General features: G+C 31.8%; 1 protein-coding gene across 5 annotated transcripts in view; it reads left to right on the top strand.

The window, feature by feature from the left end:
* The window catches only part of LOC134721337 (uncharacterized), an 83974-nt gene extending 72089 nt beyond the window's left edge, over window positions 1-11885 (top strand). For 4 of the 5 annotated variants that reach the window (XM_063584269.1, XM_063584268.1, XM_063584267.1 and 1 more), the window contains one exon: window positions 8568-11885. In XM_063584269.1, the coding sequence (XP_063440339.1) occupies window positions 8568-8596 (29 nt within the window). In that variant the 3' untranslated portion in view covers window positions 8597-11885. Of the gene's footprint in view, window positions 1-2155; window positions 2190-8567 lie in introns of all 5 variants that reach the window. The other variant, XM_063584271.1, reaches the window with a different exon arrangement.
* Window positions 11886-13005: the final 1120 nt, after the last annotated feature.

The following is a 13005-nucleotide window of genomic DNA, read 5'->3' as shown; positions in this document are numbered from 1 at the left end:
AACTCATTTTCTAAGAGATGAAATATTTGAATACAAACATGTGATTGTTTTCTAAAGAAATCATATGCCAAAAAGTTCATGAAAAATTTCATCATAGGTCAAGTAATCATATTTCTGAACTACAAAAATGATTTTATTTTGTCATCACTATTGTCGTTGGGTTTAGAAAGTTATTCGGTATTTGACAAGGGAATATATCATGGTCAAAATTGATGAGACAAAATCTGTGTTTACATGTTTTAATGGACCGTCTGAAAGTGGGAAGTGTTGATTTCACATTGATATTAAACTGCCGAGTCACATATTAGATAACCATTTTAAATCAAAAGTCTGCTTTCATGACAAAGTTTCTTTCTAAACAAATATTAATTGTCTCAGACAAGATGAGAATTTCTAAAATTTGTTGGAACATTTACACTACGAAGAATAGGACATTGAATTATTTTTGCATTAGAAGCAAACATTAATTTTTGCTCTAAATATCCACTTAGGAAGTCCTGTCGCAATGGTATAGATAAATGGCTATTAATGCAATGTCGAAGAAAATTACACAGAATCAATGACATATTTCTGACTGGAAATCATTCTCAATTTAGCCTTAAAGAACTATGCTCTGGGTTTCATCATAGAGAAAATACAAAAGTGACAGTGATAAGTAATTTGCAATTAGTAGGGAAGATATCTGCCTGATTTGGAACTTTGTTATTTTGAATAGAACAGTGTAGAAATTAGATCAGAATTAAGATTAATCAGAATTTGCACAACAGGTCTTTGAGGAGTAATAACTTTTGACGCGGATAGATTGTTGGCCGATCTTTCAGCCTCATCAATACAATAAATGCAGTGACTGTGCGGGGCACAGCTAATTCTGACTCTGTGCCATGCAATTTTGATATTTTCTGATAATACTGATGATGAATTACAGTCTCATTATGAAAAGTTAGCATAACTGCAGCTTAATATTATTTGTTTCATTATATCTTAATTAAATCTTAACGAATTTGGTTTATATTTATTTTATGTTTGATTACATAATGCTGAAGTGTAATTAGTTTATGGGCACTGACTTATATTACTGAAATTTTGTTATTTTATTATATCATGTAATAAACTTTTGGCCTCTAATGAACTCCATGCTCTTTCTCTTTTGAATTATTAAATTTCAGTGTTTCAGTACAAAGGAAGATAACTCCATTGCTAAAAAATGTTAGCCTTTGGTTGATGAAGCTATCATTAATGCAGTTTTTTATTTATTCAATATTTGATCTTTTGGTTATTGTCTGGATTTTCTAAATATTGTTATTTTCATAACAGACAGTTACAGTTCTAAATATAAGTAGTTCATTCATTTTGTTAAATTCCTTAATATTCAACAACCCAGCAATTACATAAATGTTCACTGCATATTTCCAGGGTATTATTTGGTTTCTCTCAGTTCAATCTTACTTGATGTATTGAAAATCAAATTATCTGATGTATTAGCATTGACACTTACTATACTTATCACAATGTTCATTGATATACCAGAGCATCAAATGATTTTATAACTTTTCATTATATTTTAAAGCCAGCTGATCATTGCATTGGTATCAACTTTTTTAGCATCTTAAGTACAATGAGTAAAATATATAAATCTTAATATCTAAGGACCTAATATTATTAGCAAATTATGCCCCATAGAACCTTTTTCATATTGTTTTTGTCTGGCCTGCCACAAATGGTTAAAAAGTTTCCATCTGTCATATGTCCTTAACTTCAGTATATAATAAATATGTGTATTGAAAAAAAGCAGCTTTGGGCAACAAATTGTAAACTGAACAGGATAAAGAATGCTTAGAAATACTGTTGTGAATTCCCTGTTAATCTCTTTACAAATTACAGAAACAATAAAGACATTTAGACAACAACAGGTCAGGATTTTCATTTTAAAAATTTGCAGGAAACAATTTATGAATTGTGCAAATAATTTTGTTGGACTGTATCACATCATTAATAACAAGCTTACTGAAAGAAAGAAATTGTAGTAGTGTATGCAAGAGAAGTAATACAAAAATTAAAAGCCTAAAAATATAAGAGTATACACCTTTAATGGCTTCCACACAATATGAGAAACAAAATATGTAAATAAACATGTCTTATACTTTTATTACTTCAGAGCTGAAACCATTTAAACTGATGTAAAGTTACAGGTAATATTTCTGCTCTTTATTTGTGCTTTATCTGGTGTTTGCATTTTTTATCATTGTTCATGGGTATTAAAGTCAATGTTTATGTTGCATGCCGTCATGCATGAGTTTCTACATGTTTGTGAATATGTTCTTGTACATCAGAACCCATCTGGGCTTGTTCACTTCCTTTTTTGCCTTTTTTATGTGTATTTTTAACTTCAGTTATTAATCATATTATGATTCATGCTTATGAAAATTCTTTTGAAAAATAGTTATAGTGGTTGACCAAAGAATAATTTCCAAATACTTTTGAAACTAATTTTTTATGAAATTTAATATTTATTTTACATGATGACAGATAAAAATGTAATAGACGAAGCTATGTCTTCGCTTTCTTTAATATAAATTTAGCTTCCTAAAAAACCCGTTTTAACACCAAATAGTGGGTAAGTCAGAAGTATACTAACTTTCAAGGTTATAAAAAAAGATGAAGACAAAAAAAGACGCCTCTTAGTGCTGGATTTTTTCTTTGTGTTGGAAACCTTTAGCTGTTTTCTGCTCTTTGGTTTGTATCTCTGATGCATTACCCATTTCCATTCTAGATTTTACTTGCTTGTTTTGGCTAAACCAATTCTACCTTTATATGTCCATAAGTACTACAAGACATATATACTATTTATTTAGATAGTAATTAAAATTGAGAATGGAAATGGGGAATGTGTCAAAGAGACAACAACCCGACCAAAATAAAAAAATATATAAAAAAATATATAAAAATATATTGTATGGTTTCCACTGTGGGGAATGTTTTTCCAAAAATATCTTGCATCTGTTAGCTTTAAATGGCACTCCCACCTATTGCAAGGATAATTTCTTCCCTTATCTAATATGCCCTCTTGTCAGTGACTGTCACAATTCTCTGTCCCTCATTCATGTTACTAAATTGCAGTGCAATCCAATTTGATACCCATAATGATCCTGAATATATTTGCTGCTTCGGAAATCCTGTTTTAAGGTACAATATTTTCGAAAGAGTAAATGTAAGGTAAACGCCTGATTGAATTCCTGGTAAAGGTTGTTGCCCCTCCCGAGCACTCCACTTCCTCCCCTGTTTAAAACTGACTGCCATGAAATAGCCAATGATACTGAAAGTGGCATTTAACATTAATCAATCAATCAACCAGATTGAAGCAAAGCATCTTTAAGTTTTTCCTTTAATCATCTTTACTGATTAAAATCTTTACTAAATATATATATATATACAATTAAACTATGCCTAGGATATATTTTTTTCTAGAGCAGACAAACTAGAATGGAAGTATGTATTGTCATCCTGTATTTAGAAGACTTCAGGAATCCGTTCTATTTATGTAATGTCAATTGTATTTTTCAGAATGTGTCATAAAGAGCTTCAGTGATGTTGTTTTAATCGCCTGCTGTGTTGTAAAGTTTAATTATCAAGATATCTAATCACTTTCACAGCTTTCCGCATATCTCCCAGAAATCAATAGCCTTGTTTTAAGCTTATGACGGCTGATGATAAAGAAATGTTAATCTGTTAATGATAATTAATGACATTGAATCAGCAGGAATTTGGACTAAAGGGAAATCCAGACCCCAAATAAGACAAGTTTAATCAGGAATAATTTCTAAAATAACTTTGGCATGCATTTCTGTTATTATTTTTTTATCAAGTAAGCTAGCTTATTAGTTCTGATATACGTGCATTGATTGATGTGTGAAAACTTTTTACACTTGTATCAAGGGATATAATTGCCAGTTTGCATGATGTACACTGCAAAACAATTTTTCATTATTTTAAGCATTTTAGACATTTGAACACAATCTGCTGTATAATTTTCATGTGACCTGGCAATATCATTTATATGTCCCCACAGCCCTGGAGGGGGAGGGGGGGGGGGGTAATGAAGTGTTATAATTGTTTGTCAGTCTGTCTGTTACACATATGTTCCAAAATTAGTTTCCATTCTCTAACTTTTCAGGTCTTGTTAGCGGTCTCACAAATTTGTACAGTTTTTGCCAGATTTTTATGAAACTAAACTTATATGATATATGTTTATTTCAGCAATGTCTTGAATGAGTTGGGAAGTCAGTGCTCATCTTTTTTTTTAGAGTTATACCCCTTGGAAACATTACTAATATGGAAAATTGCATCTGTAGTGCTCTCATGTGTACAATTCAGATTTTTATGAAACTTATATTATAGGTTGATATGAGCAATGTCTTAGTCAAGTTTGATATCAGTGTTGATCAATTATTTTTAAAAGAGTTATTTTCCCCTTGAAAATATTGATTTTATGGAATAATGTGATATTATACACTTACATGTGTACAATTCATACCAGAATTTTATGAAACTCATGTCATAGTTTATTATTAGCATCACATGTTTTTGTACAAAATGGCGGCGGCTTATTTTGTTTGTTGACGCTACCGATCTTTCATTGTATTGAAGTATATATAAGGTATCAAATTCAGTCAGAATTGGTATTCATTAACTGTGATATACAAGCTTCCTGAAAACCTATATATGTATAGGTGAAACATAGCTTTACGGGGGGAAATGAGTTAAAAGACAAAAAAAATATGATTATCACGTGATTGTCTAGGCCTGAAAGCATTGTTCGGCCTGGCTACGGGGATGCCTCAACACATTGTTCGGCCTGGCTACGGGGATGCCTCAACGCATTGTTCGCCTTGAAAGGGTTAACAAATATATACTAGTTCAGTGATAATGAATGCCATACTAATCAGCTTTTCAGCAATTTGACACAATATGAGAATTTACAGATCTTTTATTGCTTACAAAAAGCTACATTTCTGAATCAGGGATGATACTTGACATTATCTTCATTATAGAGAGTGATAATCTCTTACAACATAAGCACTATGACAGAAATAAGTGGCTTAAGTATCTTGGTAGTTGGTGACCTCCACAGATAAAAAAAAATCATCATAGCATATTTTTATGCCCCATTTATGGTCATTATGTTTTCTGGTCTGTGCCTCCGTCTGTTCTGTTTCAGGTTTAGGTTTTGGTTAAAGTTTTTGGTCAAGGTAGTTTTTGATTAAATTGAATTCCAATCAACTTGAAACTTAGCAAACATGTTCCCTATGATAGGATCTTTATAATTGTAATGCCAAAGGAGAGATTTGATCCATTTTCACGGTCTTCTGAACATAGAAAATGCTAGTGCAGATGGGGCATCCGTGTACTTGGGACACATTCTTATCTTCTTTTCTCATCACTTGGTGTCCGGCATCTGTCGTCGTTAACTTTTACAAAATCTTCTCCTTAGAAACTACTGGGCTAAATTTAACTAAACATGGCCAAAATCATAATTAGGATATCTAGTTTAAAAATTGTGTCCAGTAACCCGGCCAACCAACCAAGACATCCGCCGTGGCTAAAAATAGAACATAGGGGTAAAATGCAGTTTTGGGCTTATAACTAAAAAACCAAAGCATTTAGAGCAAATCTGACATGGGGGATAAAATTCTTTATCAGGTCAAGATCCGTCTGCCCTGAAATTTTCAGATAAGTGTGACAACCCGTTGTTAAGGTTGCTGCCCCTGAATTGGTAATTTTAAGGAAATTTTGCTGTTTTTGGTTATAATCTTGAATATTATTATAGATAGAGATAAACTATAAACAGCAAAATTGTTCAACATAGTAATTTATACAGACAAGTCAACGGGATCAAATAGGTCAGTTGACCCCTTTAGGAGTTATTGTTCTTTATAGTAGATTTTTAACCATTTTTCGTAAATCTTAGTTACCTTTTACAAAAATCTTCTCCTCTGAAACGTCTGCGCCAAATTAAACCAACCTTGGCCATAATCATCATCTAGTTTTAAAAATGTGTCCAGTGACTGGCCAACCTGAACCAAGATGGATGCCATGGCTAAACATAGAACATAGGGGTAAAATGCAGTTTTTGGCTTATAACTCAAAAACCAAAGCATTTGGAGCAAATCTGACATTGTTTATTAGGCCATGATCTATCAGCTCTAAAATTTTCAGATGAATTGGACATCTGGTTGTTAGGTTGCTCAGCCCTTGGTAATTTTAAGAAATTTTGCGTTTTTTTGTTATTATTTTGAATATTATTATAGAGATTGAGATAAACTGTAAACAGCAATAATTGACAGCAAAGTAAGACCTAAAAAATAAGTAAAATGGTCAATTGACCCCTTCAGGAGTTATTGCCCATTATAGGCAATTTTTAACAATTTTCATAAAATTTGTAAATTTTTACTTACATTTTCCACTGAAACTACTTGGCCAATCATTATTGATAGAGATAACTAGGATTGTTTGTATATGCCCCAAAAATTTTAAGGTTGTATAGTGTTATGATGTCATCCAGCTTCGTCTGCATCTAAAAACAATTGGTTTCCAGAAAATAGCTTTATTAAAAGTGTAAAGATCTCTATTAAAATGATTCATAAGGGTTCATACTTTTTATATTTTGAGGGACGTTACATAAATGACCCTTATTGGTGGTATTGGTAATAAAGAAACTTGTATAAAACTAGACATCACTAGAACCAGAACTTTCTTGAGTATACAATGAAATGGGAAGGCATGATACAGGCACATTTCATATAATCAAAACTGTATGAATTCAAAGATACTTTCCAGCATTGCCTGCATATCCCTTCAAAACAATTTATGGACAACATCACAAGTTTTTTGACAGTTATGGAATATCTGTTTGACAGCTGATAACTGATATGTTCAAACCTTACTCATTACCCCAAATTTAACCTACTGGATTTAACTTATCTTTGGGGTTGTACTATCATTAGCAGGAAGTACACCCCTAATTCAGTGTCCCATTGCTTTCTATGTTAAAATACTCCGTTTCAAGCAGGCACACCTCTATTATTTTAAGTTCAAATAAAGTGGCAATCATTGCATTTCAAAGCAACACTTTATGGTGTCTTGTACTTAAAAATAAACATACCTTTAATGGTATGATTTTAGAATTCTAATAGGAGTATATACCATTTGCCTAGATTGTAAAAGGCTACCATAAGAAAAACAAAAAAAACTTGAAAAATCATAAGATTATTTTGACCAAGAGATATTCTGTTCCTTATACAAGTCATAAAATACATGTTTTATTGATTTCAATCAGAAAAAATGCAAAAATAAGAACTTGGAGTCAAGTCTTAACTGCATGCATTTTGTATGACTATAAAAGGCTAAAATACTTGAGTATGCCAATTTAAGAGCTTAAGTTTCCCACAAGCAGGAGGGCTGACATAAAAAAATATGATTAAATATGATTACTAACATCATGTATGACTTATTTTCATTGGAATATATAAGGTACAACTTCTAAAAATTGGATTTCTGGTGATTCTCTAGCTAGATCTGTAATAGGAAGTACACCACTAATTCATGGTCCCGTTGCTTTCTATGTTAAATTCCTCCGTTTCAAGCAGGCACACCTCTTTTATTTTAAGTTCAAATAAAGTGGCAATCATTGTATTTCAAAGCAACACTTTATGGTGTCTTGTACTGAAAAAATCAACATACCTTTGATGGCATATAAGAAAGAACTGGTTCCCCGAAATTCAGATGTACCAAAACAGGTACTTCAGATATGACAAACAGACAAAATGTACCCTCTTTTTAAAATTTGGTGCAGTTTTTTTAATATTCAAAATTAAACGTCCAAAAGTGTTCTACAATGATCACAAGTCCTTCAGCTTTCATTTGATACCAAAAATACCTAAATATTCTACATATTGTGTTAGTTACACTCATGCGTAGGAACTATTTTGTGTTAAATATGTACTACTTTCTGGTATGTGCTTTCTGGCCAGGCCTGAATTAGTGGTGTTACACCAGCAACATGATGGATGCCACATGTGGAGTACCTGAAATCACCCCTGTTTTTGGTTGAGTTTGTATTGGTATTTTTTTTTTTTTTTATATGGTATGTTTTGTATACTGTATTTAGTCTTGTGGTCTTCTTTGTTTTATCAATGGCATTGTCAGTTTCTTTGTTTTATCCATGGCATTGTCAGTTTCTTTATTTTATCCATGGCATTGTCAGTTTCTTTTTTTTATCCATGGCATTGTCAGTTTCTTTGTTTTATCCATGGCATTGTCAGTTTCTTTGTTTTATCCATGGCATTGTCAGTTTCTTTAAACATCCATGGCATTGTCAGTTTCTTTGTTTTATCCATGGCATTGTCAGTTATTTGTTTTATCCATGGCATTGTCAGTTTAAAATTGTCTTTACAAATTTGAATTTGAAGGTCTCTTTGGTATCTTTAGCCTCTCTTCTAATTAAGTTATATTGATTAATAAAATAATGTATGAGCCAATTTAATCATAATTTGTCTCCCTTTTATTTTCAGGTGTTACCTCAAAGGACAGATTCCCTTGAAACCTCAGCAAGAGTGCAACCATGAACATTTTTTAAAACTCCCTAAAAAATGCTGGATTGTTTTGAATGTCTGCTTACTTTTCAATGATATGTTGTATATACTATTCTACTTGTAATTGAAAAAACTTGCCTTTCAGAAAATGAGGTATTGTGCTTGAGCTTAAGCATATCTATGTGGATGTTACATGTTCTAAAAAGTGCTATGCATTTTTCATTTTCTAGGGTACTAATTATCGGGGATTTGGGAAATTTTGTGGAAACTTAATTACGTGTATCTAGGGTCTTGAGTAAACAGAATATTTAGCAATTATTGTATTTTGCTTCATATTTAAATGTGTGGTTCACCTGAATCCACAAAATCCATGTAAATGAGTTAAACCAATGAATATTAATAAATCCACAGAATTTGCTAATATTGTATTGTTGCTTGTGAAATCTATGTGTTGTCACTTTGTCCCTATTGCAGATGATAATAATGTTGAGTTTACTGTGGATTCATTTATTTTCCGTGGGTACCAATTTTCTTGATTTGAGGAAAACTTACATATTCATGGTTTTTGTAAAGTCTGCATACATTCCTTGAGAAAACTTGTAATTCGTTGAACATTCGAATTAGTGGTTCTTCGGTATGCAAGAAATCCACGAAAATTGGTATCCAATTAAAATTAATGAATCCACAGTATTGTTCCTTGATGTTTTGTAATTGCCCTTGCTTTGATTGGAATGTTTTTCTTATGTACTTACAACGACCAGTGATGGTTTTCTTTCTGGTTTTACAAATACCGGTGTATTGCATGTATTAGAACCCAGTACTAGAATCATTTTATATTGTCTCAAACGCTGATTATTGTATTTTTAAGTTTATGATATGATGTCATTATTATGTCCCCGCTGTAGCATAGGAGCATTCATTTTTACCCTGTCTATCTGTACCTCCGTACAGATGTCCGTCAGTATGTCCCAAAGTTGGTTTCCATTCTCTTATTTTAGTTTGCCATGACCAAATGTTATACAAACTCATAAACAATGCTTATTACCACAAAACATTGATCAAGATTGCATTGTGGTTGGCCACTTTAACCTTCCTAAAGATATACTCCTTTACAAATGGAAAAAATGCTGAATTCTTTGTTCTTTAACTTTAGTTTGCCTCAACCAAATGATATGAAACCTATACACAATACTTTTTACCACAAAATAAAGATTAACCTTGTCACATGAACTGTAATGCCCGTTTACATTTCCCGCCTTTTTTTAAAACTTACATTATGTATATAAATGAAATACATGTATATGGCACTGGCACTGTATATTAAGCAATCAAAAATCACCCAATCAATTATTTTTCCATATCTAAAACTGTATATCACAATCATAATCTTTTGAAGTATTATACAAGTTTACTGTGCATAATAATTAGCATAATAAAGTCTCGTTAGAACTGATCGAACGCATATAATATTTTAATTTTTAGTATTTTAAAACATTATAGATTGTAATTTGAATTATTAACTTGTTATTGCCATGTGGAATTTGATTGTCCAAAATATATAAATGATGGTAGCTTCTTTTTAGTTTGCTTCCATATGCAGCAAATGTAAAATTGAATAAGGTTTAATAATGCCTTTTTAACATTTATTATCTTGATAATTGTATTAATTAGTTATAAGCTCACCTTGCCTAAATTGAGTTTATAGGAAATAGGAAATATCTCAGATGTTACCTTATTTCATATTTAATTGCTTTTTTTCCTTTTTGGTGCTTTTTTAATGATTGTGATATTAGCTTACTGGTCTTCATTGTCAAATTTTTGTTGTTGCAAAAGTAGTATTTTTAATAATGTATGTTGATTTAAATGTTGCAGTTCATTTACAAGTTGTTGCTTCAAATTGTTATATTCATTGTTAAATATATTTTGTTATGATTAATCAATTGCTCTAATATTTTAAATTCCATGTTGTTATAAAAGCATAGTATGGATCACTATGTGAGTGTTTAAAAAGAGTTAATCTCATGGTAGATAGCTAGATCAACACAACTTTTATGCCCAAACTACGATAGGAGAAGGGCATTATGTTTTCTGGTTTGTGCATCCATTTGTTCCTTCGTCCATCCATCTGTTTGTTCATTCATTCTTTTGTTCAACTGTCTGTCCAGCTTCAGGTTAAAGTTTTTGGTCAAGGTAGTTTTTGATGAAGTTTAAGTCCAGTCGACTTAAAACTTAGTACACATAATACCTATGATATGATCTTTCTAATATTAATTCCAAATTAGAGTTTTTACCCTATATTCACGGTCCACTGAACATAGAAAATGATAGTGTGAGTGGGGCATCTGTGTACTGTGGACACATTCTTGTTTTAGATTTTTGTTATAAAGCCAATAAATGTAATATATTATAAAAAGGCCATAAAACAAATTATTCATTGTTACTATAATGATATAGTTTGAGGAAAGCATGGCTTAAATTCAAAACAATCTTTTACCATATTTAGGGAAACAGCCTAGTTTCTCTTTATCAAAATAAACCTTGTTATGATTGTGCTGATATTAAATGCTTACCATATGTTTAATCTCCTAGATTGTGAAGAAATTGACAGCAAGAATACATTTCACTTCACCTGACACACAACCTAGAGTTGACCAATTTTAGTTCTAAAGGATGTATGCTTAGCATGGAAGCAAAACATACCAATTTGAATGTTGCTTTTATTCATCATAGGATCTAACCCACAAATCGCCAGTACTTACAGAATGCATTCTAGAGCTAGACACCACAAGTATTTTGGAATTGTTTGAAATTTGCTTACTCAAATATGGTCACTTGTTAATAGAGCCAAGAACATCAAATATGTTTATAAATTCTAAATCAGTAGATCATGTTTTTTTATGCCCCATTTACGATAGTAGAGGAGTATTATGTTTTCTGGTCTGTGGGTCCGTTTGTCTGTCTTGTCCATCCATCTGTTTGTTCATTCATTCTTTTGTTTGTCCCTCTGTCCAGCTTCAGTTTAAAGTTTTTGGTAAAGGTAGTTTTTGATGAAGTTGAAGTCCAATCAACGTGAAACTTAGTACACCTGTTCCCTATGATATGATCTTTCTAATTCAAATGCCAAATTAGAGTTTTTACCCCAATTTCATGGTCCACTAAACATAGAAAATGATAGTGGGGCATTCATGTACTATGGACACATTCTTGTTTTGTTTGTTTTTGTATTATGTTACAGATCTCTTTTATATTATTGCCATTGTACACTATAGCAGCCTGTAATAAAGCATATAAAAACTGCATAGTTGTTAATTTTGTCTTTCATATGATATATGAGGTACTTTAAGTAATTAGACATTAACGAAGGCTATAATTATAAAAGTCTTCTCCCATAACAAATTGGAATAAATAGACAACAAATGTACAAATGACTTACAAACCAGAAGTCAATTCACTAATAACTAATTCAGATGAACTTAGATATTTGAATTATTTAATCTTAAAAAATTTGTCATACCTTAATCGATGATCAATATAATTGTGCTTCCCTTTGCCTTTATATATCTGCTTAGTTGATCTGTAATTCATATGTTGCAGCTTTGAGACATGAATGTATTGGAGACATTATCACACTGTACAAAGGAAAACTGTCTAAGAGAAGGAAACACACCAGTTAAATAAATTATTAAACTTTCTTAAACTACCCTTGATTTGCAACAAAATTGGACAGAAGTTTGTTTATGATAAAAAGCTAGTATCTAGAAGGAATTTTTGTAAAAAATTATTTCCTGTTTTTCGGTATATAACTTTAATGGATTTAGTTTTTCTTCCACTTGACGTCAATACAAACAGTTTGCAGTTAAAGTTTTTATAACATTTATCAGATTCATAAGCCATCCTGGATTTTAACCAAACTTTGACTATAGCTTCTTACACGCAAAAGATAGTATCTAGAGGAAAATTTTTAATTATTATTTCCCATTTTTAGCTCACCTGGCCCGAAGGGCCAAGTGACCTTCTCTCATCACTTGGCTTCCGGCGTCGTTAACTTTACAAAAATCTTCTCCTCTGAAACTACTGTGCCAAATTTAACCAAACTTGGCCACAATCAGCATTGTGGTATCTAGTTTAAAATTTGTGTCCGGTGACCCAGCCAACCAACCAAGATGGCCGCCATGGCTAAAAATATAACTCAAAAACCAAAGCATTTAGAGCAAATCTGACATGGGTTAAATTATTTGTCAGGTCAAGATCTTTCTGCCCTGAAATTTTCAGATGAACCGGACAACCCGTTGTTAGGTTGCTGCCCCTGAATTGTTAATTTTAAGGAAATTTTGCCGTTTCTTGTCGAGCCTGCAACTTTTGTTGCAGAAAGCCAAGGCCGTAACGAATGTAGGACAGAAAGTCACAGGACAAAAAG

This window comes from Mytilus trossulus, chromosome 6 (genome assembly GCF_036588685.1).
Source record: "Mytilus trossulus isolate FHL-02 chromosome 6, PNRI_Mtr1.1.1.hap1, whole genome shotgun sequence".
Taxonomy (NCBI): Eukaryota; Metazoa; Mollusca; class Bivalvia; order Mytilida; family Mytilidae; genus Mytilus; species Mytilus trossulus.
This window is presented reverse-complemented; position numbering and strand designations above follow the sequence as displayed.